This window comes from Pristis pectinata, chromosome 1 (assembly GCF_009764475.1).
Source record: "Pristis pectinata isolate sPriPec2 chromosome 1, sPriPec2.1.pri, whole genome shotgun sequence".
Lineage (NCBI taxonomy): Eukaryota > Metazoa > Chordata > Chondrichthyes > Rhinopristiformes > Pristidae > Pristis > Pristis pectinata.
In genome coordinates this window covers 1,053,971-1,079,797 of record NC_067405.1, presented here as the reverse complement: position 1 = coordinate 1,079,797, position 25,827 = coordinate 1,053,971, and the positions used below count along the sequence as shown (strand labels likewise).

General features: G+C 49.8%; 1 protein-coding gene across 1 annotated transcript in view; it reads left to right on the top strand.

Moving 5' to 3' along the window:
- The first annotated feature begins 1,073 nt into the window (after positions 1 to 1,073).
- Positions 1,074 to 25,827, top strand: part of gmppaa (GDP-mannose pyrophosphorylase Aa) — a 38,517-nt gene continuing 13,763 nt past the window's right edge. The window contains exons 1-4 of the mRNA XM_052026079.1: positions 1,074 to 1,315; positions 3,415 to 3,512; positions 10,778 to 10,881; positions 25,265 to 25,457. Of these exons, the coding sequence (XP_051882039.1) occupies positions 1,276 to 1,315; positions 3,415 to 3,512; positions 10,778 to 10,881; positions 25,265 to 25,457 (435 nt within the window). The 5' untranslated portion in view covers positions 1,074 to 1,275. The remainder of the gene's footprint in view (positions 1,316 to 3,414; positions 3,513 to 10,777; positions 10,882 to 25,264; positions 25,458 to 25,827) is intronic.

The window sequence follows — 25,827 nt, the reverse complement described above, 5'->3', positions numbered from 1 at the left end:
GTGAGAGGGGGAATGTTTAAAAGAGATGTATGGGGCAAGTTTTTTTTATACAGAGAGTGGTGGGTGCCTGGAACGGGCTGCCGGGGGGGGGGGGGGGGGGGGGGGGGGGGGGGACGGGGTGGTGTTGGAGGCAGGTAAGATAGAGGTGCTTCAGAGGCATTAAGACAGACAGGTGAACGGGCAGGGAATGAAGGGATATAGACCACATGCAGGCAGACGTCATTAGTTTACATGGGCATCATGGTCAGCACAGACACGCGGGCTGAAGGGTCTGTTCCTGTGCTGCACTGTCCCACGATCTAATATCTCGGGACCGCTCCCCAGGACGATGGGCACCAGGAGGAAATGTTCTCCAGCCCCATGTTAGAAAGACTTCAATCACCACCATTCGCTTCCAGGACCAAAGCACAGGGTGATGTGGGGGAGGGGGGGCACTGAGGGGGGTCACACTGAGGGGGGTCACACTGGGGGGGTCACACTGAGGGGGGTCACACTGGGGGGGGTCACACTGGGGGGGCACTGAGGGGGTCACACTGAGGGGGGCACTGAGGGGGTCATACTGAGGGGGGTCACTGAGGGGGGCACTGAGGGGGTCACACTGAGGGGGCACTGAGGGGGGTCACAGGGGGGTCATACTGAGGGGGGTCATACTGAGGGGGGTCATACTGAGGGGGTCACACTGAGGGGGGTCACACGGGGGGTCACACTGGGGGGTCACACTGAGGGGGGTCACAGGGGGGTCATACTGAGGGGGTCACACTGAGGGGGGTCATACTGAGGGGGTCACACTGAGGGGGGTCACACGGGGGGTCACACTGGGGGGTCACACTGAGGGGGGTCACAGGGGGGTCATACTGAGGGGGTCACACTGAGGGGGTCACACTGGGGGGGGTCACACTGAGGGGGGTCACACGGGGGGTCACACTGGGGGGTCACTGAGGGGGGTCACGGGGGGGGTCAGTGGGGGGGTCACATTGTGGGGGCGGTACTGAGGGAGCGCCGCGGTGAGGGAGCGCTCTGGTCGTTACCAGGTCACGTGTCGGAGAGTCACTGAACTGCCGGTGAGGCGGGATCTTGCTGTGCGGCGGCTCACGGGTCGGGCGCCGCGCAGACGTCATCAGAGTGCGCCGCTGCCCGGTTGGTGCTGCTGACGTCGGTGCCGCCGCTCTGTCCGCGTTCCCGCGCCGCCCGGACACCGGACACCCGGACACCCGACCCCCGGCCTCCAGACACCCGGCACCAGGACACCGGCCCCCGGCCCCAGCCCGAGCCGCGATGCTGAAGGCTGTGATTCTGATCGGGGGCTCCCAGAAAGGTACCGGGCCCGTCAGGGGCGGGGTCAGGGTGATGGACATGAGGGGGAGGGGTCAGGGTGATGGACATGAGGGGGCGGGGTCAGGGTGATGGACATGAGGGGGCGGGGTCAGGGTGATGGACATGAGGGGGCGGGGTCAGGGTGATGGACATGAGGGGGCGGGGTCAGGGTGATGGACATGAGGGGGAGGGGTCAGGGTGATGGACAGTAGGGGTGGGGTCAAGGTGATGGACAGGAGGGGGCGGGGTCAGGGTGATGGACGAGGGGGAGGGGTCAGGGTGATGGACATGAGGGGCGGGGTCAGGGTGATGGACAGGAAGGGGCGGGGTCAGGGTGATGGACAGGAAGGGGCGGGGTCAGGGTGACGGACATGAGGGTGCGGGGTCAGGGTGACGGACAGGAGGGGGCGGGGTCAGGGTGACGGACAGGAGGGGGCGGGGTCAGGGTGACGGACAGGAGGGGGCGGGGTCAGGGTGATGGACGAGGGGGCGGGGTCAGGGTGATGGACGAGGGGGCGGGGTCAGGGTGATGGACGAGGGGGCGGGGTCAGGGTGATGGAAGGGGCGGGGTCAGGGTGATGGAAGGGGCGGGGTCAGGGTGATGGACAGGAGGATGGACAGGACCTGACAACTTTGTGGTTGCCCCATACAGGGAGGGTGCGGGGGCTTCGGAGAGGGTGCAGGGGAGGTTCGCCAGGACGCTGCCTGGATTAGACGGCAGGAGCTATGAGGAGAGGTTGGACAAACTTGGGTTATTTTCTCTGGAGAGTCAGTGGCTGAGGGACAACCTGATAGTATATAAAATTGAGAGGCACAGAGAGAGAACACAGTCAGAGTCATTTCCCCAGGGTAGAAATGCCAAATACAAGAGGCAGAGGTTTAAGGTGAGAGGGGGAAAGTTTAACGATGTGCGGGGCAAGTTTTTCACAGAGAGAGCGGTGGGTGCCTGGAATGGGCTGCCGGGGTGGTGGTGGAGGCAGATGTGACAGCAATGTTTAAGAAGCACTGAGACAGACACATGAACAGTCAGGGAATGGCGGGATGTGGACCATGTGTAGTTTATACTGGCATCATGGTCAGCACAGACATGCTGGGCCGAAGGGCCTGTTCCTGTGAAGTCCTACCGCACAGAAACAGGCCCTTTGGCCTTTTGAGACTGCACCAACACCACGTACGTGACTACTACCTGAACCCATTCTATTCTCCCCACAGTCTCATCAACTTTACCCCTAACCCACACTCTGGGGGCAATTTACAGCAGCCTATTAACCCACTGACCTGCTCAAATTTGCAAAGCGGAGCACCCAGGGGAAATCCACGCGATCACAGGGAGAACATGCAAACTCCACAATGACAGCACTGAAGATCAGGATAGAACCTGGGTCATGGGAGCTGTGAGGCAGCACTACTATCAGCTGCACCACTGTTTTCTTGGAGTGTGTGACAGGACAGTATGGGGGAACTTCACTCTGTGTCTGACCCCGGGAGTGTGTGATGGGACGGTGTAGAGGGAGCTTCACTCTGTGTCTGACCCCGGGAGTGTGTGATGGGACGGTGTGGAGGGAGCCGCACTCTGTGTCTGACCCTGGAAGTGTGTGATGGGACGGTGTAGAGGGAGCTTCACTCTGTGTCTGACCCTGGGAGTGTGTGATGGGACGGTGTGGACGGAGCCGCACTCTGTGTCTGACCCTGGAAGTGTGTGATGGGACGGTGTAGAGGGAGCTTCACTCTGTGTCTGACCCTGCGAGTGTGTGATGGGACGGTGTGGAGGGAGCCGCACTCTGTGTCTGACCCTGCGAGTGTGTGATGGGACGGTGTAGAGGGAGCTTCACTGTGTCTGACCCTGCGAGTGTGTGATGGGACGGTGTAGAGGGAGCTTCACTGTGTCTGACCCTGCGAGTGTGTGATGGGACGGTGTGGAGGGAGCCACACTCTGTGTCTGACCCTGGAAGTGTGTGATGGGACGGTGTGGAGGGAGCCGCACTCTGTGTCTGACCCTGGAAGTGTGTGATGGGACGGTGTGGAGGGAGCTGCACTCTGTGTCTGACCCTGGAAGTGTGTGATGGGCCTGTGCTGAAAGTGTTACTGCTTTTCCCTTAGGCACGAGGTTCCGGCCTCTGTCCTTTGAGGTGCCGAAGCCATTGTTCCCGGTGGCAGGGGTCCCGATGATCCAGCATCACATTGAGGCTTGTGCAAAGGTAACTCAACCCTCCCTGCTGTTCATCTAACGTTAATGGGTATTGTTGCCTGTAGTCCGACAACAGTCCTGCAGTGATTTGACTTTGGGATGAACATAAGGGCAGAATTGGAGAGGTTGCAGAGGATTTTAGGACTGGTCAGGAGGGTGAGACATGGAGGGACTTGAAGATTAGGGTAAGAGGTTTTAAGGTGGAGGCATTACTTGCTGCTGGTTTGGATTGCTGAGCCCAGGTGTGCTAGCTGAGTGTGGCTTTGGGTGGAATTGGCAGCAGAGTGATGGGTGAGGTGAAGTTGTCAGAGGGGAGCTGAAGGGTCCCAGTCTGGCCTTTGGTGAGGATGTGCCTGCGGACTCCATCGCCGAGCACAGGCCTCTCAGAGAGAGGATTGAGGGAGCTGAGGCGGTTGCTGAGTGTTGATGCCCTCTGCCAAGTTAACAGACATGAGAGACTCTGCAGATGCTGGAATCTGGAGCAACACACACAGTGCTGGAGGGACTCAGCAGGTCAGGCAGCATCTGTGGAGGGAAATACACAGTGAACATTGTGGTTTGAGACGCTTCATCAGGATTGGAAAGGAAAGAGTAAAAAGGTCAAGGGGACAGAGAGCACAGGCTGTCAGGTGATAGGTGAGTCCGGGTGAGGGGGGAAGGCAGCTGGAGGGGGAGGGGGCTGAAAGGAAGTGATGTAAGAAGCTGGGAGGTGATGGGTGAAAGAGGCAAAGGGCGAGAAGCAGGAATCCGGTGGGAGTGGACAGTAGACCATGGAATGAAGGGAAGGAGGTTGGGAATAGGAGGGAGGCCATGGGTAACAGACTATTCACTGACATCTGTGAGTGCCTACCCCTCCGTCCTCTCCTCCTCCATCCATCTCCCCCTTAGGATGACTAGAGTGAAGATACGAGCCGTTAGGGACAGAGGAAGAAACATGCCTGGAGTCGGAAGAGGTGGGGGAGGTCTTTAACGAATACTTTGCTTCAGTATTCACCACAGAGAGAGACCGTGACGTTTGTGAGGATGGCGTAAAACAGGCTGATAAACTAGGACAGCTCGATGTTAAGAAGGAGGATGTGCTGGAACTTTAAACAAACATTAGGATAGATAAGTCACTGGGGCCGGACGGGATATATCCCAGGATACTATGGGAAGCGAGGGAAGAGATTTCTGAGCCTTGGTGATGACCCTTGCGTCCTCACTGGCCACAGGAGTAGTACCAGATGATTGGAGGGTGGCAATTATTGTTCCTTTGTTCAAGAAAGGGAGTAGGGATAACCCTGGGAATTACAGACCAGTGAATCTTACTTCAGTGGTGGGCAAATTATTGGAAAAGATTCTTGGGAACAGGAGCTATGAGCATTTGGAGAAGCATAGGCTGATTAGGGACAGTCAGCATGGCTTTGTGAGGGGCGTGCCTCACAAGCCTGATTGAATTCTTTGAGAATTTGACAAAGCACATTCACAAGATCACAAGACAAGGGAGCAGAAGCAGGCCATTCGGCCCATCAAGTCTGCTCCAAGGAAAGGGAAATAGAAATGAGAAATGGGGAATGGGGGAAGAAGAAAAAAAAACTATTCTAATCCCAATTACCGGCCTTATCCCCATATCCCTTGATATCCTGACTATTTAGATATCTATCTGTCTCCTCCTTGAACGCCCCCACTGATCTGGCTTCCACTGCTGTACATGGCAAGGAGTTCCACAATTTCACCACCCTCTGGCTAAAGAAATTTTTCCTCATCTCTGTTTTGAAACTGTACCCTCTAATTCTAAGATTGTGCCCTCTGGTCCTGGACTCACCCACCAAGGGAAACAGCCTAGCCACATCTACTCTGTCCTTTCCTATCAATATTTTAAATGTCGCTATGAGGTCCCCTCTCATTCTTCTGTACTCCAGTGAGTACAGTCCAAGAGCCGACAAACGCTCCTCATACGTAAGCCCTTTCATTCCTGGAATCATCCTCGTAAATCTCCTCTGAACCCTCTCCAACGTCAACACATCCTTCCTAAGATGTGGGGCCCAAAACTGTACACAATATTCCAAATGAGGCTTCACTAGTGCCCCGTAGAGCCTCATCAACACTTCCTTACTTTTATACACTATACCTCTCGAAATGAATGCCAACATAGCATTCGCTTTCTTTACCACCGATCCGACCTGGTGGTTAACCTTTAAGGTATCCTGCACGAGTACCCCCAAGTCCCTTTGTACTTCCGTGCTTTGGATTTTCTCTCCTCCTAGATAATAATCTGCCTGCTTATTTCTGCTTCCAAAGTGTACAACGGCACATTTCCCTACATTGAATCTCATCTGCCATTTCCTTGCCCATTCTCCTAATCTGTCTACGTCCCTCTGCAACCTTCCTATCTCTTCAATACTCCCTACTCCTCCCCCTATCTTGGTGTCATCCGCAAACTTAGCCACGAAACCATTTATTCCATCATCCAAATCGTTAACGTACAAGGTAAAAAGGAGCGGTCCCAACACTGACCCCTGCAGCACACCACTAGTAACCGGTAACCAACCAGAACGAGATCCTTTTATTTCCACTCTTTGCTTCCTGTCAACCAGCCAATGCTCCACCCATTCTGTTATCCTACCCGTAATTCCATGACCTCTCATCTTATTAATCAGTCTCTTGTAAGACACCTTATCAAAGGCCTTTTGAAAGTCTAAATACACAACATCTACTGCCTCTCCCTTATCCACCTTACCTGTGATTTCTTCAAAAAACTCCAATAGGTTGGTCAGGCAGGATCTTCCCTTCACAAAACCATGTTGGCTAGGACCTATCCTGCCCTGCGCCTCTAGGTATTCGGTAACCCCGTCTTTGAGGATAGATTCCAATAACTTTCCCACCACTGACGTCAGACTAATAGGTCTGTAATTTCCTTTATGCTGCCTCCCACCTTTCTTATACAACGGAACTACATTTGCGACCCTCCAGTCCTCCGGGACCATGCTGGAATCTATCGATTTCTGGAAAATTATCGCCAATGCCTCCGCTATGCCTCCGCTATCGCCACCTCCTTCAGAACCCGGGGATGCACCTCATCCGGTCCAGGAGACTTATCAGTCTTTAGCCCATTTAGTTTTCCTAGCACCTTCTCCCTAGTAATCTTAACTGAACTCAATTCCATTTCATGAGACTCCTGACTAACTGGCACATTGCTGATGTCCTCCACGGTGAAGACCGATGCAAAATATTCATTCAATTCCTCTGCCATCTCTCTATCGTCCATTATAATAGCTCCTGCACCATTATCAATTGGTCCTATATCAACCCGTGCCTCTCTTTTACACCTTATGTATTTAAAAAAACTCTTAGTATCCTTTCGAATGTTATCCGCCAACTTCCTTTCATAATTCATCTTTTCTTTCCTAATGACTTTCTTAGTTTTTCTCTGCAGGTTTTTAAAAGCTTCCCAGTCTTCTGTTTTCCCACTAATTTTTGCTTCTTTGTACGCCGCCCCTTTTGCTTTTATTTTAGCCTTCACCTCTCTTGTTATCCACATTTGTGCCTTTTTTCCATTCAAAACCTTCTTTTTTCTTGGAATATATCTATCCTGCAATTTCCTTATTTCCTGTAGAAATTCCTTCCATTTCTCCTCTGCCGTCCCTCCAGCCAGCTTACTCTTCCAATCAATTAGGGCCAACTCCTCTCTCATACCATTGTAATTTCCTTTGTTCCACTGAAATATCGATACACCAGTTACCAGCTTCTCCTTCTCAAACTTGAAACTGAACTCAATCATATTGTGATCACTGGTTCCCAGTGGTTCCTTTACCTTTAGTTCCCTAATCACCTCCGGTTCATTACACAGCACCCAATCCAAAACAGCCGATCCCCTGGTGGGCTCTTCAACAAGTTGCTCTAGAAAAACGTCCCTTAGACATTCCACAAACTCCCTCTCCTGAGTACTACCGCCATTCTGGATTTCCTAGTCCACCTACATGTTAAAATCCCCCATAATTATCTTCACATTGTCACTCTGGCATGCTTTTTCTATCTCAAACTGCAACTTATCGTCCACTTGCTGACTGCTATTAGGGGGCCTATATATGACTGCTACTATTGTCCTTTTACCCTTGCTATTTCTTAGCTCCACCCACAAGGATTCCACCTCATCTGACCCAATATCCTTCCTTTCTATTGATTTTATATCACTACTAACCATCATGGCCACACCTCCCCCTCTGCCTACCCGCCTATCCTTCCTATACACTGTGTACCCCTGGACATTCAGTTCCCAAACACATCCATCATAAAGCCATGACTCGGTGATTGCCACAATGTCGTATTTATTAACCTGTAGTTGTGCCACTAGGTCATCTACTTTATTCCTAATGCTACGTGCATTTAAATATCGTACGTTTAGTCCGGTGTCTGCTATTAATTTTGTTGTACTTCTATTGTTCAGCAGATTATCCTGACTTTCCACCTGTCTATCCTTCTTATCATCTTCACTACATGCTATCTTAGACATGTTCCTATATACCTCATCCCCTATCCTAACATTCTGTATCCTAACATCCTGACCTGTGGTACTTCTATTATTCAGCAAATTATCCTGACTTCTCACCTGCCTGTCCTTCTTGCCATCCTCATTGGATTTGTTTCTATAAACTTCCTCCTTTACCTTAGCATCTTGTAACCTAACATCCTGGTTTCCATCCCCCTGCCAGATCAGTTTAAACCCTCCCCTACAACTAAATTAAACATTCCCGCCAAGATATTGGAACCTTTGGAGTTTAGGTGCAACCCATCCTTAGCGAATAGGTCATACCTCCCCCAAAAAAGGTCCCAATTATCCAAAAATCTGAAGCCCTGCCCCCTGCACCAGTCACTCAGCCACGCATTCATCTGCCAGAGCTTTCTATTCTTCCTATCATTGACACGTGGCACAGGTAGTAATCCTGAGATTACTACCCTTGAGGTCCTACCTCTCAACCTTCTCCCCAATGCCTTGTATTCCTCCTTCAGGACCTCTTCTCTTTTTCTACCTATGTCATTGGTACCTACATGTACCAAGACATCTGGCTGCTCACCCTCTCCCCTCAGAATATTCTGGACCCGGTCCGTGATATCCCGTACCCTGGCACCAGGGAGGCAACACACCATCCGAGACTCATTGTCGGTATCGCAGAATCTGCTATCCGTACCCCTTACTATAGAATCCCCAATAACCACTGCATTTCGCTTCCTCCGCTGGACCACAGTACCAGGCACGGTGCCAAGGTCCCGGTTTCTGAGGTCTTCCTCTATCAGGTCATCCTCTCCAACCGAATCTAAAATGAGATATCGGTTTTTGAGGGGGACCGCCACAGAGGTGCTGTCTACAAACTCTTTATAACTCCTATCTATTTCCTGCTCGCTCTCCCTAACCAACAGAAGGTCATCGAGCTGCTGCTCCAGACTCTCAATCCGTTCCTTGAGGAGCCGCATCTCGGTGCACTTTGCGCAGATCGGAGAGTCTGGTAGTCTCCCAGGGTGCCCACATCTGACACTCCAAACATAAGACCAACCCTAGATGCATCTTGCTGAATATCACTGAGTTCAACAAATAAACTAATAACTTACCCCCTCTCTATTAGTCTCGCCTCTTTCCCGCTCTCGCCGAAGCCTGTTGAGCCAAAGCCTAACCCACTCTTCTCCCTCTCACTCCGCTGCCCGCTCCGACGCTGCCCGCTGGATATGTTGGTCTGCTATTTAATTACATTGATGAAGGTAGAGCAGTGGATGTGGTGTACATGGATTTTAGTAAGGCATTTGATAAGGTTCCCCATGATCGGCACATTCAGAAGGTTGGGAGGCATGGGATCCAGGGAGAGGTTGGCTGTGTGGATTCGGAATTGGTTTGCTCATAGAAGACAGAGGGTGGTTGTAGATGGAGCATATTCTGCCTGGAGGTCGGTGACCAGTGGCGTTCCACAGGGATCTGTTCTGGGACACCTGCTCTTTGTGATTTTTATAAATGACTTGGATAAGGATGTGGAAGGGTGGGTTAGTAAGTCTGCAGATGACACGAAGGTGGTTGGTGGTGTTGTGGATAGTGTAGAAGGTTGTCGAGGGTTACAATGGAACATTGATAGGATGCAAAGCTGGGCTGAGAAGTGACAGATGGAGTTCAACCTGGAAAAGAGTGAAGTGATTCACTTTAGAAGGTCGAATTTGAAGACAGAATACAGGGTTAATGGTAGGATTCTTAGCAGGGTGGACGAACAGAGGGATCTTGGGGTCCACATCCATAGATCCCTCAAGGTTGCCGCACAGGTCGATAGGGTTGTTAAGAAGGCGTATGGTGTATTGGCCTTCATTAGTCGGGGTATTGAGTTCAAGAGCTGCAAGTAATGTTGCAGCTCTGTAGAACTCTGGTCAGACCATGCTTAGAATATTGTGTTCAGTTCTGGTCACCTCATCATAGGAAGGATGTGGAAGCTTTAGAGAGATTTACCGGGATGTGCTTGGATTGACGAGCATAGGTTGACTGAGCTAGGGCTTTTCCCTTTGGAGAGGAGGAGGATGAGAGGTGACCTGACAGAGGTGTACAAGATGATAAGAGGCATAGATCGAGTGGACAGTCGGAGACTTTTTCCCAGGGCGACAATGGCTAACACGAGGGGGCATAATTTTGATTGGAGGAAAGTACAGAGAGGATATCAGAGGTAAGTTTTTTACACAGAGTAGTGGGTGCGTGGAACGTGCTGCCAGGGGTGCTGGTGGAGGCAGATGCATTAGGGACATTTAAGAGACTCTGAGATAGGCACATGGATGATAGAGAAATGGAAGTATGTGTAGGAGGGAATGGATAGATTGATCTTAGAGCAGGTTAAAATGTTGGCACAAGATGTGATAAGATATCTTTATTAGTCACGTACATCGAAACACACAGTGAAATGAATCTTTTTTGCGTAGCATGTTCTGCGGGCAGCCCGCAAGTGTCACCACGCTTCCGGCGCCAACATAACATGCCCACAGCTTCCTAACCCGTACGCCTTTGGAATGTGGGAGGAAACGGGAGCATCCGGAGGAAACCCACGCAGATACGGGGAAAACGTACAAACTCCTTACAGACAGTGGCCGGATGTGAACCCGGGTTGCTGGCATTGTAAAGTGTTACGCTAACCGCTACACTACCATGCCTGGGCGAAGGGCCTGTACTGCGCTGTAACGCTCTATGTTCTTTACCTTGCCTTATCTTTTACTCTTTCATCATCCTTCTGCTCTGACATCTGCCTCTTCTCACTTTCCCTCCCTCACTCTCCGCAGGTTCCAAACATGAAGGAGATCTTGCTCATTGGGTTTTATCAGCCAAGCGATGAAATCAATCGGTTCCTCATGATGGCGCAGCAAGAATTCAAAGTCTGCATTAGGTAAGGAAAGCTCCATATAAACTCTTACTGGAATGTATTACCGTGCTGTGCGGCGTGGGCAGGGGCTGCAGTGTGTAGGTGAGTGGGTGAACCTGGGGGCAGTGGATGGGGATGTGGGGAGAATAAAATGGGATCAGTGTAGGATCAGTATAATTGGGTGGTTAATGGTAAGCGCAGACGGTGGGCTGAAGGGCCTGTTTCTGTGCCTCTATGAGCACTGAAGGGATGCCACTGTACAGCATGAATGTCACAGAATCAGAGTGGTTACAGCAGGGAGGGAGGCCATTATCCTATCCAGTCTGTACTGGCCCTGTGTAAGTAGAATCCACCTAGTCCCACTCCCCCACCCTCTCTGCAGAGCCCTGGGAGTTATTTCAGACATTTATCCCACTCCCTCTTGAACCTGCCGGCACTCCGACCCAGACTCGAGCCACTCGCTGTGTAAAAAAGACTTCTTCCTGTCACTTTTGGTTTGAGTCGGTGCTTTACAATTCCAGTTCGTTTGCCATTCGCTTGACTCAACGTTCCCTGGTTATGACTCCTTTACCAATGAGGACAGTTTCTTTCCGAAGCCGTCACATCTTCCCTAAAGTGCAGTGCCCAGAGCTGGACACAATATTCCAGCTGTAGAATTAGTATTTGATCAGTCTACCACCTCTCTGTGCTCTTGTATTCCATGCTTCTGTCTGCTTTCCTCACCTCTTCCTCTATCTACCCGGCCACCTTCACAACAAACTATGCACAAATACCCCAGAAACCCCTGCTTGTGTGGGTTTCCTCCGAGTGCTCTGGTTTCCTCCCACATTCCAAAAACATACGGGTTAGGAAGTTGTGGGCATGCTATGTTGGTGCCAGAAACGTGGTGACACTTGCGGGCTGCCCCCAGAACACTCTACGCAAAAGATGCATTTCACTGTGTGTTTCGATGTACATGTGACTAATAAAGAAATCTTATCTTACTGCCTTTAGAAATGTAGCAACTAGCTCCTTGTTTGTAGAACTGGTTCCACCACCAAGGTTAAACAGACTTGTCTGTAGTTGCTGGGTTTAATGCCACACCCTTTATTGAACAAGATGTGACATTGCCAGTTTTCCAGGTCTCAGGCACCACCCTTGAACCCACAGATGTGTGGATGATTATGGCCAGGGTCTCTGCAATTTCCTCCTGTATTTCCGTCAGAAACCACGTTTGCATCCCACTAAATAACTCCACCATCAAAAGGAGGGAGAGGGAAAACCCAGAAACTATAGACCAGCTGGCCTGACGTCCATCAGCCGGCTGGAATCCTTTTATAAAGAAGTGGGAAAAGGGTATTTGGAAAATAAAAATAGGAAATAAGAGGGTTGGGCAGAGTCATTCTGGATTTGTGCAAGGGAGATCACATTTGGTAAATCGTTGGAATACCTGAAGGCTGTTACCAACCAAAGCTGTAGACCTGTTTCGGCAGTAGGCGAATTGCAGTGGGCCGAGGTTGTCTGGGAGGCTGGAGTTAATGTGTGCCATGACCAACCTCTCAAAACATTTCATGATGGTGGATGTCAGAGCCACCGGTCGGTAGTCATTAAGGCGTTACCTTGGTTTTCTTCCGTACCAGGATGATAGTGGTCTTCTTAAAACAGGTGAGAACCTGAGATTGAAGCAGGAAGAGGTTAAATATGTCTGCAAATACCCCCGCCAGCTGATCAGCACAACATCTGAGTGCACGGCCAGGGACACCATCGGGCCAGATGTTTTCCCTGGGTTCACTCTCCGGAAGACTGATCTTACGTCCTCGATGGTGACCACGGGTTTAGGTGCTTCGGAGGCTGTCAGGGTGGGTGGTGAAAATCCACTCCCCTTCTGTTCAAAACATGCATAGAGTGCGTTCAGCTTATCAGGAAGGGATGTGCTGTTGTTGACGATGCAGCCCGACTTCATTTTGTATCCCATTATAGCATGTAAACCCTGCCACATCTGACGGCTGGTTTGGGACTCGATTTTGAACCGATATTGTCTCTTGGCATCTCTGGTAGCTTTACCGAGGTCGTATCTCGATTTCTTGTAAAGGTCAGGGTCACCTGATTTGAATGCAGCAGACCTCGACCTCAGTAGGGAGTGGATCTCCCAGTTCATCCATGGTTTCCGGTTTGGGAACACCTGTATTTGTCCTCTTCGGTACACAGTCCTCAACACACTTGCTGATAAAGTCTGTGATGGTGGTGATATACTCATCTAGGCTGGCAGCTGAATCTTTGAACATGGACCAGTCCACTGTCTCAAAGCAGTCGGGTAGAAGCTCACCTGTTTCCTCAGACCAGCACTGCACGACTCTCCATACCGGATCCTCCCGTTTCAGTTTCTGTTTGTATGCAGGGAGGAGGAGCACAGCCTGGTGGTCTGATTTCCCAAAGTGAGGGTGAGGGGTGGCTTGGAAGGCATCTTTGATGGTTGTATAGCAATGGTCAAGGGTGTAGGGCCCCTGGTGGGACGGGAGATGTGCTGGTAGTACTTTGGTAACACATTCTTGAGGTTGGCCTGGTTGAAGTCACCTGCAATAATGAAGAGGGCCTCATGGTATCCTGTTTCAAGACTGTTGACCACGGAGTATAGCTCATTGAGTGCAGGCTTCATGTCCATCTGTGGTGGGATGTAGACTGCCATCAGGAGAGCTGAAGTGAACTCCCGTGGCAGGTAGAATGGTCGACACTTCACCGTTAGATATTCCAGGCTGGGTGAGCAGGAGCTCGCCAGGACCGTCACGTCTGAGCACCACAAGTTATTGATTAAGAAGCAGACCCCTCCATCTGTAACTTTGCCTGAGGACACTGTACAGTCCATTCGACAGATTGAGAAGCCCTCAGGTTGTATGGCACAGTCAGGTGAAGCAGGTGTAAACTGTGTTTCGGTGAGACATAGCACACAACAGTCCTTCAGTTCTCTTTGGTAGGTCAGTCTTGCCCTTAGTTCATCAACTTTGTTCTCAATGGCCTGGAAATGCGGAGTATTTTTTAAGTTGAGGGGTTGAACGGTGTTGGTGTTCACAGGGACATGGGTGTCCTTGTACAACTATCGAGTTCCCTGGTTAGGTCACGTCTGGAATAATGTGTAGAGGTCTGGTCTCCTGCTGAAGGAAGGACATACTTCTGGTAGAGGGAGTGCAGCAGAAGGTTCACCAGAGTGATTCCTGCAAAGGTGGGCTTTTCGTACAAGGAGATATTAAGTAGACTGGGCCTGCACTCGTTTAGAAGAATGAGAGGTGATGTCATTGAAATTTACAAAATTCTTAAGGGGTTTGGCAGGAAAGATGGGGAGTTGGTGTTTGCCCTAGTGGGGTATCTAGAACCAGAAGTCGCATTCAGGACACAGATAAGTATGGACTTCTTCATCCAGAGGGGAATGAATCTTTGGAATTTTCTGCCTATGAGTGGCAGCTCATTGGATGAATTCAGAATCAGGTTTATTATCACTGACACATGACATGAAATTTGTTGTATTGCAGCAGCTGTGCAATGCAGAGTCATAAGATTACTATAAATCACAAGAAGTAATAAATAATGTGAAAAAAGGTTGAGATCTATGAACTCTGTAGATACAGAGTCACACAGCACAGAAACAGGCCCTTTGGCCCAACAGGTCCATATCGACTGAGATACCCCATCCAAGCTCATCCCATTTACCAGTGTTTGGCCCATAACCTTCTGAACCTTTCCAATCCATGCCTCAACCATTTCCTCTGACAGCTCATTCCACATTGATACCACCCTTTGTGTAAAAAAAAGGTGTTCGTCAAGTTCCTCATAAATCTTTCCCCTCTCACAAACTTATGCCCTCTAGTTCTTGATACCCCAACTCTGGGAAAAAGTCTCCTACACTCTAAGGAATAAAGTCCTAGCCTGTCCATCCTCTCCCTATAACTCAGTCCCTCAAGTCCAGGCAGCATCCTAATAAATCTTTTCTGCACTCTTTCCAGTTTAATAACATCTTTCCTTTAGCAGGGTGACCGAAACTGAACACAAAACTCCAAGTGCAGCCTCACCAGCGTCCTGTACAATTGGTATTGGTATGTGCAAGTTTTATACCCAATGACCTCACTTATGAAAACCAGCGTGCCAAAAGCCTTCTTCACCACCTTGTCTACCTGTGACTCCACTTTCAGTGAACTATGTACTTGTACTCCTAGGTCCCTCAGTTCTACAACACTCCCCAGGTCCCTGCCATTCACTGTGAAAGTCCTACCTGGATATGACTTTCCAAAATGAAACACCTCACGCTTATCCGAATTAAACTCCATTTGCCATTCCTCAGCCCACTTACTCAGCTGATCGAGATCCCCCTGTAATTTTTGGTAACCTTCTTCATTGTCCACTATACCACCTATTTCAGTGTCATCTGCAAACTTACTAACCATGCCTTGTACATTCTTATCCAAATCATTGATATAGCTGACAAACAACAATGGGCCCAGCACCGATCCCTGAGACACACCACTAGTCACAGACCTCCAGTCCGAGAAACAACCTTCTACCATCGCCCTCCGCTTTCCACCATCAAGCCAGATGTGTATCCTATCAGCCAGCCCTCCCTGGATTCCACGCGATCTAACCCAGAGCAGCCTATCATGTGGAACCTTATCAAAAGCCTTATTGAAGTCCATATAAACCACATCTACCGCCCTGCCCTCGTCAACTTACTTGGTCACCTCATCAAAAAACTTTGTAAGACATGATCCCCCACGCACAAAGCCATGTGGACTACCCCTAATCAACCCGTCTTTCCAGATGTACATATATCTTATCCCTCAGAATCCTCTCCAGTAGCTTACCTAGCACAGATGTTAGACTTACTGGTCTGTAGTTCCCAGGTTTTTCTTTGCCACCTTTCTTAAATAAAGGCATAACATTCACTACCCTCCAGTCTACCGGCACCTCACCTGTGGCTAATGATAATGCAAACATCTCAGCCAGGGCTCCTGCAATTTCTTCTGCAGCCCCCCACAATGTTCTTGGATACACCTAGTCAGGCCCTGGAGATTTGTCTACCTTCATACCTTTTAAGATATCCAGCACCTCCACTATTGTAATGTGGACTATCCCCAACACCTCCCCATTTACCTTTCCTCGTTCCAAAGTCTTTGTGTCTTTCTCCACGGTAAAAACAGAGGAGAAATGTTCACTAAGGCCCTTGCCCATCTCCTGCGGCTACAAAGTGTCCCCTTTGGTCTTTGAGGCCCCTATTCTCTCTCCAGTTACTCTTTTTTCCCTTAATATATTTATAATATCTCTGGATTGTTCTTGATCTTCTCTGCCAAAGCGATCTCATGCCTCATTTTTGCCCTCCTGATTTCCTCCTTGAGCACCCTACTACATCCCCTGTACTCCTCCAGAGATTCGCTGGATACCAGATGCCTGTACCTGACCCACGCCTCCTTTTTCCTGGCCAGGGCCTCAAGATCCCTCATCATCCAGGGTTCCCTGCTCCTGCCAGCCTTGCCCTTCACTCTAACAGGAACACGCAGACCCTGAGCCTAAAAGCCTCCCACTTGCCTCTGGTCCCTTTGCCCATAAGCAGCCTACTCCAATCAACCTTTGCAAACTCCTGTCTCATATCGTTAAAATTCACCTTGCCCCAAATTCACCTTGCCCCAGTTTAGAGCTTGAACCTGTGGACCAGATCTGTCCCTTTCCATGGCTATTTTAAAACTAATAGAACTATGGTCACTGGTCCCAAAGTGCTCCCCCACTGTCACCTCAGTCACCTGCCCCACCCTGTTTACCCAAGAGTAGGTTGAGCTTTGCCCTCTCCCTGGTGGGGCCCTCTATATTTCCCAAGGAAACTTTCCTGAATACATTTGACAGGTTCCACCCCATTGAAGCCCTTAACAGTACGGCAGTCCCAGTCTGCATTGGGAAAGTTAAAATCCCCACTATGACAGCCCTATTATTCTGACAGCTCTGCACAATCTGCCTGCATATTTGTTCCTCTAATTCCCGTTGACTATTCGGGGGCCTGTAGTACAACCCCAACGATGTGAGCATCCGCTGCTTATTTCTCAGCTCCACCCATAAAGCCCCACTCGATGATCCTTCAGCAATTTCATCTCTGACCACTGCTGTGACATTCCCCTTAAACAGAAATGCAACTGCCCTCCTCTCTTTCCTCCACCCCTACCCTGCCTCAAGCACCTGTACCCCAGAACGTTGAGCTGCCAGTCCTCTCCCTCCCTTGGTATGTTTCTGTAATGGCTGTAATATCCCAGTCCCACGTAGCTATCCATGCCCTGAGTTCATCAGCTCACCTGTCAGACCTCTCGCATTGAAATAAATGCAATTTAACCCAACAGGCTTTCCTTGCTCCCGGCCATTCTCCTGCCTGTCAGGCCCATTCAACTTGCTGTCACTGACTTCTGCATCACTTTCCAGCCTCTCATTTGCCTCCCTGGTGCGTGAGATCCCACCCCCTGCCAATCCAGTGTAAACCCACCCTAGTCACATGTACATCGAAACACACAGTGAAATGGATCTTTTGCGTAGAGTGTTCTGGGGGCAGCCTGCAAGTGTTGCCATGCTTCCGGCGCCAACATACCATGCCCACAACTTCCTAACCCGTACGCCTTTGGAATGTGGGAGGAAACCGGAGCACCCGGAGGAAACCAACACAGACCCGGGGAGAACATACAAACTCCTTACAGACAGCAGCCAGAATTGAACCCGGGTCACTGGTGCTGTAATAGCGTTACACTAACCGCTAGAGGGGCCGAATAGCCTACTCCTGCCTCCATATCTGATGTGCTGTTTGTATGACTCATTCAGTGATGCAACACTGCCAAAATTGTTTGGATTGTAATGTAGGAAACATGGCTCAGCCATCTCCCAGAAACAGCTGTGTGATGGAACAGCACAGCACAGCAACAGGCCCTTCAGTCCACCATGTTGTGTCGAACTAATTCAGCTAATGACATCTGATCCCTTCCGCCTGCACATGATCCATATCCCTCCATTCCCTGCGTATTCATGTGTCTGTATCTGCCTCCACCCCCACCCCTGGCAGCACATTCCAGGCCCCCAACACTCTCCATGTAAAAAAAAATCTTGCCCCATACATCTCTTTTAAACTTACCCACCTCTCACCTCTGGTATTAGACATTTCGACCCTTGGAAAAAGATACCAGCTGTCTACTATATCTGTGCTTGTCATAAGAACAATGGCATTGAGGTGATAGGTAATGATAATCTCTTATGTAACGAATTTACAAATAAATATTTGTCCAGGTCATAAGGATACCTGCCCCTCCTTCAAAATAGTGAGATACCATCTTTTCCGTCAAGGTGGGGTCTCCTTTCATCCTGTTTCCCATACGTAGCCGCTCCCAGATCCTCGCTCTGTTCAAGCATAGAGTCATTGAGTCAGATGGAACAGAAACAGGCCCTTTGGCCCAACTGGTCCATGCCAGCCAAGATTCCCATCCAGACTCATCCCATTTGCCTGCATTTGGCCCATAACCTTCCATGTACCTGTCCAACTGTCCATTAAATGTTGTTATTGTACATGCCTCAGCCACTTCCTCTGGCAGCTTGTTCCACAGACACACCACCGTTTGTGTAAGAAAAGTTGCCCCTCAATGAGTACTTCTCTTCGGTATTCACCAGGGAGAGGGGTCTTGATGATGCGGAAGAGAGTGCTGGTAGGGGTAATGTTCTCAAGGTTGTAGATATCAAGAGAGAGGATGTGTTGAAGTTGTTAAATAATATTAAGACAGATAAATCTCCGGGGCCTGACGGGATTTTCCCCAGGCTGCTTCGAGAGGCTAGGGAGGAGATTGTTGAACCGCCGGTAAGGATCTTTGAGTCCTCGTTGTCCACGGGGATGGTGCCAGAGGATTGGAGGGTTGCGAATGTTGTCCCCTTGTTCAAAAAAGGTAATAGGGATAGGCCAGGGAATTATAGACCGGTGAGTCTCACGTCTGTGGTGGGTAAGCTGTTAGAAAGGATTCTAAGGGATAGGATTTATGAACACCTAGAGAATCATGGACTGATTAGGGACAGCCAGCATGGCTTTGTGAAGGGAAGATCTTGCCTCACAAGCCTGATAGAGTTCTTTGAGGAGGTGACCAGGAAGATTGATGAGGGCAGTGCGGTGGATGTGGTTTACATGGATTTTAGTAAGGCGTTTGATAAGGTTCCTCATGGTAGGCTTCTTCAGAAGGTCAGAGGCCAAGGGATCCATGGAAGCTTAGCTGTGTGGATTAGGAATTGGCTTGCATGTAGAAAGCAGATGGTTGTGGTGGAAGGAGTGCCCTCGGATTGGAAGGCAGTGACTAGTGGTGTCCCACAGGGATCGGTTCTGGGACCTCTACTTTTTGTGATATTTATAGATGACTTAGATGAGGGGGTGGAGGGCTGGGTTAGTAAGTTTGCAGACGACACTAAGGTAGGCGGTGTTGTGGATAGTGTGGAGGGCTGTCGGAGCTTACAGAGGGATATTGATAGGATGCAGAGCTGGGCTGACAAGTGGCAGATGGAGTTCAATCCGGAGAAGTGTGAGGTGGTACACTTTGGAAGGACAAACTCCAGGGCAGAGTACAGGGTGAATGGCAAGGTACTTGGCAGTGTGGAGGAGCAGAGGGATCTGGGGGTTCATATTCACAGTTCATTGAAAGTTGCCTCACAGGTGGAAAGAGCAGTTAAGAAGGCCAATGGGATGTTGGCTTTCATAAGTCGCGGGATTGAGTTTAAGAGCCGCGAGGTGATGATGCAGCTTTACAAAACTCTAGTTAGGCCACACTTAGAGTACTGTGTTCAGTTCTGGTCGCCTCATTATAGGAAGGATGTGGAGGCATTGGAGAGGGTGCAGAGGAGATTTACCAGGATGCTGCCTGGATTAGAGAGTATTGAATATGAGGAGAGGCTTAAGATGCTAGGGCTTTATTCACTGGAAAGGAGGATGAGAGGAGACATGATAGAGGTATATAAAATACTGAGAGGAATAGATAGAGTAGACAGTCAGCGCCTCCTTCCCAGGGCACCAATGCTCAAGACGAGAGGGCATGGCTTTAAGGTTATGGGTGGGAGGTTCAGGGGAGATGTCGGGGGAGGTTTTTCACCCAGAGAGTGGTTGGTGCATGGAATGCACTACCTGGGGTGGTGGTGGAGGCAGATACATTGAACAGGTTCAAAAGCTTGTTGGATAGGCATATGGAGGAGTGTGGGATGGGGGGATATGCGGGAGGAAGGGGTTAGGTAGTGTGAGGGTGGTTTGATGGACGGCACAACATGGTGGGCCGAAGGGCCTGTTCTGTGCTGTATGGTTCTATGGTTCTATGATTAAGTTCCTATTAAATCTCTCCTCTCTCACTTTAAACCTGTGCCCTCTAGTTCTTGATTCCCCAACCCTGAGGAAAAAAGCTGAGTGCATTCATCCTATGTCCCTCATGATTTTATACACCTCTAAGATTACTTCTTTCTCCTATGGTCCAAGGAATAAAGTCCTAACCTGTCCAACCTCTCCCTATAACTCAGTCCTTCAAGCCCTGGCAGCATCCTTGTAAGTCTTTTCTGCACTCTTTCCAGTTTAGTAACATCTTTCCTACAGCAGGGTGACCAAAACTGAACACAATACTCCAAGTCGGATATTCTACAAGAGATTCTGCAGATGCTGGAATCTGGAGCAATACACAAAAAGTGCTGGAGGAACTCAGCAGGTCAGGCAGCATCTATGGAGGGAAATAAACGGTTGACATTTCGAGTTGAGACCCTTCATCAGGACTGGAAAGGAAGAGGGCACAAGCCAGAATAAGAAGGCGGGGGGAGGGGGAGGAGCACACGCAGACAGGTGATGGGTGAATCCAGGTGAGGGGGGAAGGTTGTGTGTGGGGTGGGGGGAGGTGGAGATGTAAGAAGCTGAGAGGTGATCGGTAGGTGAAAGCTACATCCGGTGCTCCCGGTGCAGCAGCCTCTACATCAGTGAGAACCGACGCAGATTGGGTGACCACTTCGTTGAGCATCTTCACTCTGTCTGCCGCAAAAGCCTGGATCTCCCAGTGGCCACGCACTTCAATTCCACATCCCACTCCCACACTGACATGTCTGTCCACGGCCTCCTCTACTGCCACGTTGAGGCCAGACGCAGGTTGGAGGAACAACACCTCATATTGCCACCTTGGGAGTCTCCAACCTGACGGCCTCAACATCGATTTCTCTAACTTCCAGTAACCCCTCCCCTTTTACCCCCCATTCCAGTGGCCCCCCTCCCTCCTTCTCTTCCCCTCCCCCACCCTCATGACCTGCCCATCTATTCCCCACCTCCTTCATGGTCCACTGCCCTCTCCTACCGGATTCCTCCTCCTTCAGCCCTTTGCCTCATCACCTCTCAGCTCCTTACATCTCCCCCCTCCCTCCCCCACCCACCCACCCTCCCCCCCTCACCTGCACTCACCTGTCAGCCTGTTCTCCTTCCCTTCCCCCGACCTTCTTATTCTGCCCTCTTCCCTTCCAGTCCGGATGAAGGGGCTCAAACCAAAACGTCGACTGTTTATTTCCCTCCATAGCTGCTGCCTGACCTGCTGAGTTCCTCCAGCACTTTGTGTGTGTTGCTCCAGAATACTCCAAGTGTGGCCCCACCAGTGTCCTGTACAACCACACCATGATCAGACTTTTCCCTCAGGTCTCTCGACTGAAATTTGAACTCATGACCTTGGAAGCGAGAGTGTGACCCACTGAGCCAAGGCAGTCAAGATTCAATAATGTCTGATATTATAGAAGGTCAGGACGGTCGGTGAGTCAGGATGTGAAGTGAGGGGGATCGGCAGGAAAGCCAGAGAGGAGACACCAGAGACTGCAGATACTGGAATCTGGAGCAACACGCAATCTGCTGGAAGAACTCAGCGCTTCGAGCAGCATCTGTGGGAGGAAAGGAATTGTCAACATTTTAGAAACAGAGAAAAGCTACAGCACAATTCAGGCCCTTCGGCCCACAAAGCTGTGCCGAGCATGTCCCTACCCTAGAAATTACTGGGTTTACCCAAGCCCTCTATTTTCCTCATCTCCATGTACCTATCAGTCTCTTGAAAGACCCTATCGTATCCGCCTCCACCACCGTTTCCGGCAGCCCATTCCACACACTCACCACTCTCTGAGTAAAAAAACTTACCCCTGACATCTCCTCTATACCTACTCCCCAGCACCTTAAACCTATGTCCTTTTGTGGCCACCATTTCAGCCCTGAGGAAAAGCCTCTGACTATCTACCCAATCAATACTGGGTACATCATCTTATACACCTCTATCAGGTCCCCCCATCATCCTCCATCGCTCCAAGGAGAAAAGGCCGAGTTCCCTCAACCTTCTTTCATAAGGCATGCTCCACATTCCGGGCAGCATCCTTGTAAATCTCCTCTGCAACCTTTCTATGGCTTCCACATCCTTCCTGTAGTGAGGCGACCAGAACTGAGCACAGTACTCCAAGTGGGGTCTGACCAGGGACCTATATAGCTGCAACAATACCTCTCGGCTCCTAAATTTAATTCCACGATTGATAAAGGACAATACACCATATGCCTTCTTAACCACAGAGTCAACCTGTGCAGCCGTTTTGAGCGTCCTATGGACTCGGACCCCAAGATCCCTCTGATCCTCCACACTGCCAAGTCCTACCATTAAGACTATATTCTGCCATCGTACTTGACCTACCAAAATGAACCACTTCACACTTATCTGGGTTGAACTGCATCTGCCACTTCTCAGCCCAACTCTGCATCCTATCTATGTCCTGCTGTAACCTCTGACAGCCCTCCAAACTATCCACAACACCCCCAACCTTCGTGTCATCCGCAAACTTACTAACCCACCCCTCCACTTCCTTATCCAGGTCATTTATAAAAATCACAAAGAGCAAGGGTCACAGTACAGATCCCTGAGGTACACCACTGGTCACCGACCTCCACACAGAATACGACCCTTCAACAACCACTCTTTGCCTTCTGTGGGCCTGTAGTTCTGAATCCACACTGCAATGTCCCCTTGGATCCCATGTCTCCTTACTTTCTCAATAAGCCTTGCATGGGGTATCTTATCAAATGCCTTGCTGAAATCCATATACACTACATCTACTACTCTCCCTTCATCGATGTGTTTAGTCACATCCTCAAAAATTTCAGTCAGGCTCGTAAGGCAGGACCTGCTCTTAACAAAGCCATGCTGACTATTCCTAATCATATTACACCTCTTCAAATGTTCATAAATCCTGCCTCTCAGGATCTTCTCCATCAGCTTACCAACCACTGAGGTAAGACTCACCGGTCTATAATTTCCTGGGCTATCCCTACTCCCCTTCTTGAATAAGGGAACAACATCCGCAACCCTCCAATCTTCTGGAACCTCTCCCGTCTCCCATCAACGACGCAAAGCTCATCGTCAGAGGCTCCGCAATATCTTCCCTCACCTCCCACAGCAGCCTGGGGTACATCCCATCCAGTCCCAGCAACTTATCCAACTTGATGCTTTCCAAAAGTTTCAGCACCTCCTCTTTTCTAATGTCCACATGCTCAAGCTTTTCAGCCTACTGCAAGTCCCCACTACAATCCCCCAGATCTTTTTCCGTAGTGAATACTGATGTAAAGTATTCATTAAGTACCTCTGCTATTTCTTCCGGATCCATACACACTTTCCCACTGCTGCACTTGATAGGCCCTATTCTTTCGCATCTTATCCTCTTGCTCCACATACTTGTAGAATGCCTTGGGGTTTTCCTTAATCCTGCCAGCCAAGGCCTTCTCATGTCCCCTCTGGCTCTCCCAATCTCCTTCTTAAGATCCTTCCTATTAGCCTTATACTCTTCCAGATCTCTAACATTACCTAGCTCTCTGTACCTTCTGTAAGCTTTTCTTTTCCTTTGACTAGATTTATTATAGCTTTTGTACACCGCGGTTCCTGTATCCTCTCGTGACTCCCCTGTCTCATTGGAACATGCCTATGCAGAACTCCACACAAATATCCCCTGAATATTTGCCACATTTCTTCCGTACTTTTCCCTGAGAACATCTGTTCCCAATCTAATCTTCCAATTTCCTGCCTGAGAGCCTCATAATTCCCTTTACTCCAAGTAAACGCCTTTCTAGTCTGTCTGTTCTTATCTCTCTCTAGTGCTAACGTAAAGGAGATAGAATTATGATCACTATCACCAAAATGTTCACCAACTGAGAGGTCTGACACCTGACCAGGTTCATTTCCCAATACCAAATCAAGCACAGCCTCTCTTCTTGTAGGCCTATCTACATACTGTGTCAAGAATCCTTCCTGAACACACTTAACAAACTCCACCCCATCTAAACCCCTCACTGTCTGGAGATGCCAATCGATTTTTGGGAAATTAAGATCTCCCATCACAACAACTCTGTTATTCTCACACCTTTCTAGGATCTGCTTCCCTATCTGCTCCCCAATATCCCTGTCACTATTGGGCAGCCTATAAAAAAACACCCAGTAAAGTTATTGACCCCTTCCTGTTCCTAACCTCCACCCACAGAGACTCTGTAGACAGTCCCTCCACGACGTCCACCCTTTCCGCAGCTGTGACACCATCTCTGATCAACAGTGCCACTCCCCCACCTCTTTTGCCTCCCTCCCTGTCCTTTCTGAAACATCTAAAACCCGGCACTTGAATCAACCGTTCCAGCCCCGGAGCCATCCAAGTCTCCGTAATGGCCACCACATCATAGCTCCAAGTATTGATCCAAGCTCTAAGCTCATCTGCCTTGTTCACAATACTCCTTGCGTTAAAATAGACATATCTCAAACCTGTCTGAGCACGTCCCTTCTCTATCATCTGCCTATCATACCTACTACTAGCTTTCTCTATTTGAGAGCCAAACACCTCTTCCCCAGTCTCTCCAGTTCGGATCCCACCCCCCAAAAATTCTAGTTTAAACTCTCCCCAGTAGCCTTAGCAAACCTCCCCACCAGGTTATTGGTCCCCCTGGGATTCAAGTGCAACCAGTCCTCTTTGAACAGGTCCTACCTGCTGCCCCAAAAGAGGCCCCAGTGATCCAGAAATCTGAATCCCTGCCCCTTACTCCAATCCCTCAGCCATGTATTTAACCTCCTCCTCATTCTGTTCCTATACCCACTGTCACTTAGCACAGGCAGTAATCCTGAAATTTTGGGTCGAAACCCTGCATGAGGGAGGGGAGGAGAATTGTTTGAGTGTGTCTTCTGGGATGTGAAGACTGAGATTGGGTGGGGGGCAGATTAGGCAGGAACTTTCAAAGGCAGTTGTCAGGGGCAGCACAGTCCGGGTGGGCTGAATTGCCTCCTCATGTGCTTTGAGATTTCCTGATTATTTGTCCCACTGAAGCTTGAAACCCATTTGGGTTCCCAAGGAAAGGTTAATATGGATCCTGTTGTGTCCACAGATATCTTCAAGAATATGTTGCTCTGGGAACTGGTGGAGGTCTGTATCACTTCCGAGATCAGATCCTGTCAGGAAAGCCTGAACTTTTCTTCGTCATGAATGCAGACGTTTGCTGTGAGTTTCCGCTGATGGAGATGATTGAATTCCAGAAGGCCCAGGAACAGGTCAACTCCTTTGTCATGTTGGGAACAACGGTAAGGAAACCGTGATGTTAAAGCCTGGCAGATTCCACACATCTGGAGCTGCCCTGCACATCTGGAGCTGGCCTGCATGGCAGCTTTCTGATCAGGCCCAACACCGTGGCAAGTGTCTGACACACTAGTTCCTGGCGTGGTCAGTGTGCACTGCCTGTGGTGGGGAAGAAGATGGATAGAGGTGGAGGTGGGGGAAGAGAGAGAGAGAGAGATGGGGGAAGAGGAGATGGAGAGTGGGCAGAGAAGGAGAGTTGGCTGAGAGAGGGAATAGGAGAGAGACGGATAGAAGAGTAAGAGAAGGGTGGACTGACAGAGAAGGGGAGAACACTGTGGAGAGAGTGGGGAGAAAGACAGAAGGTGTGAGCCCAGT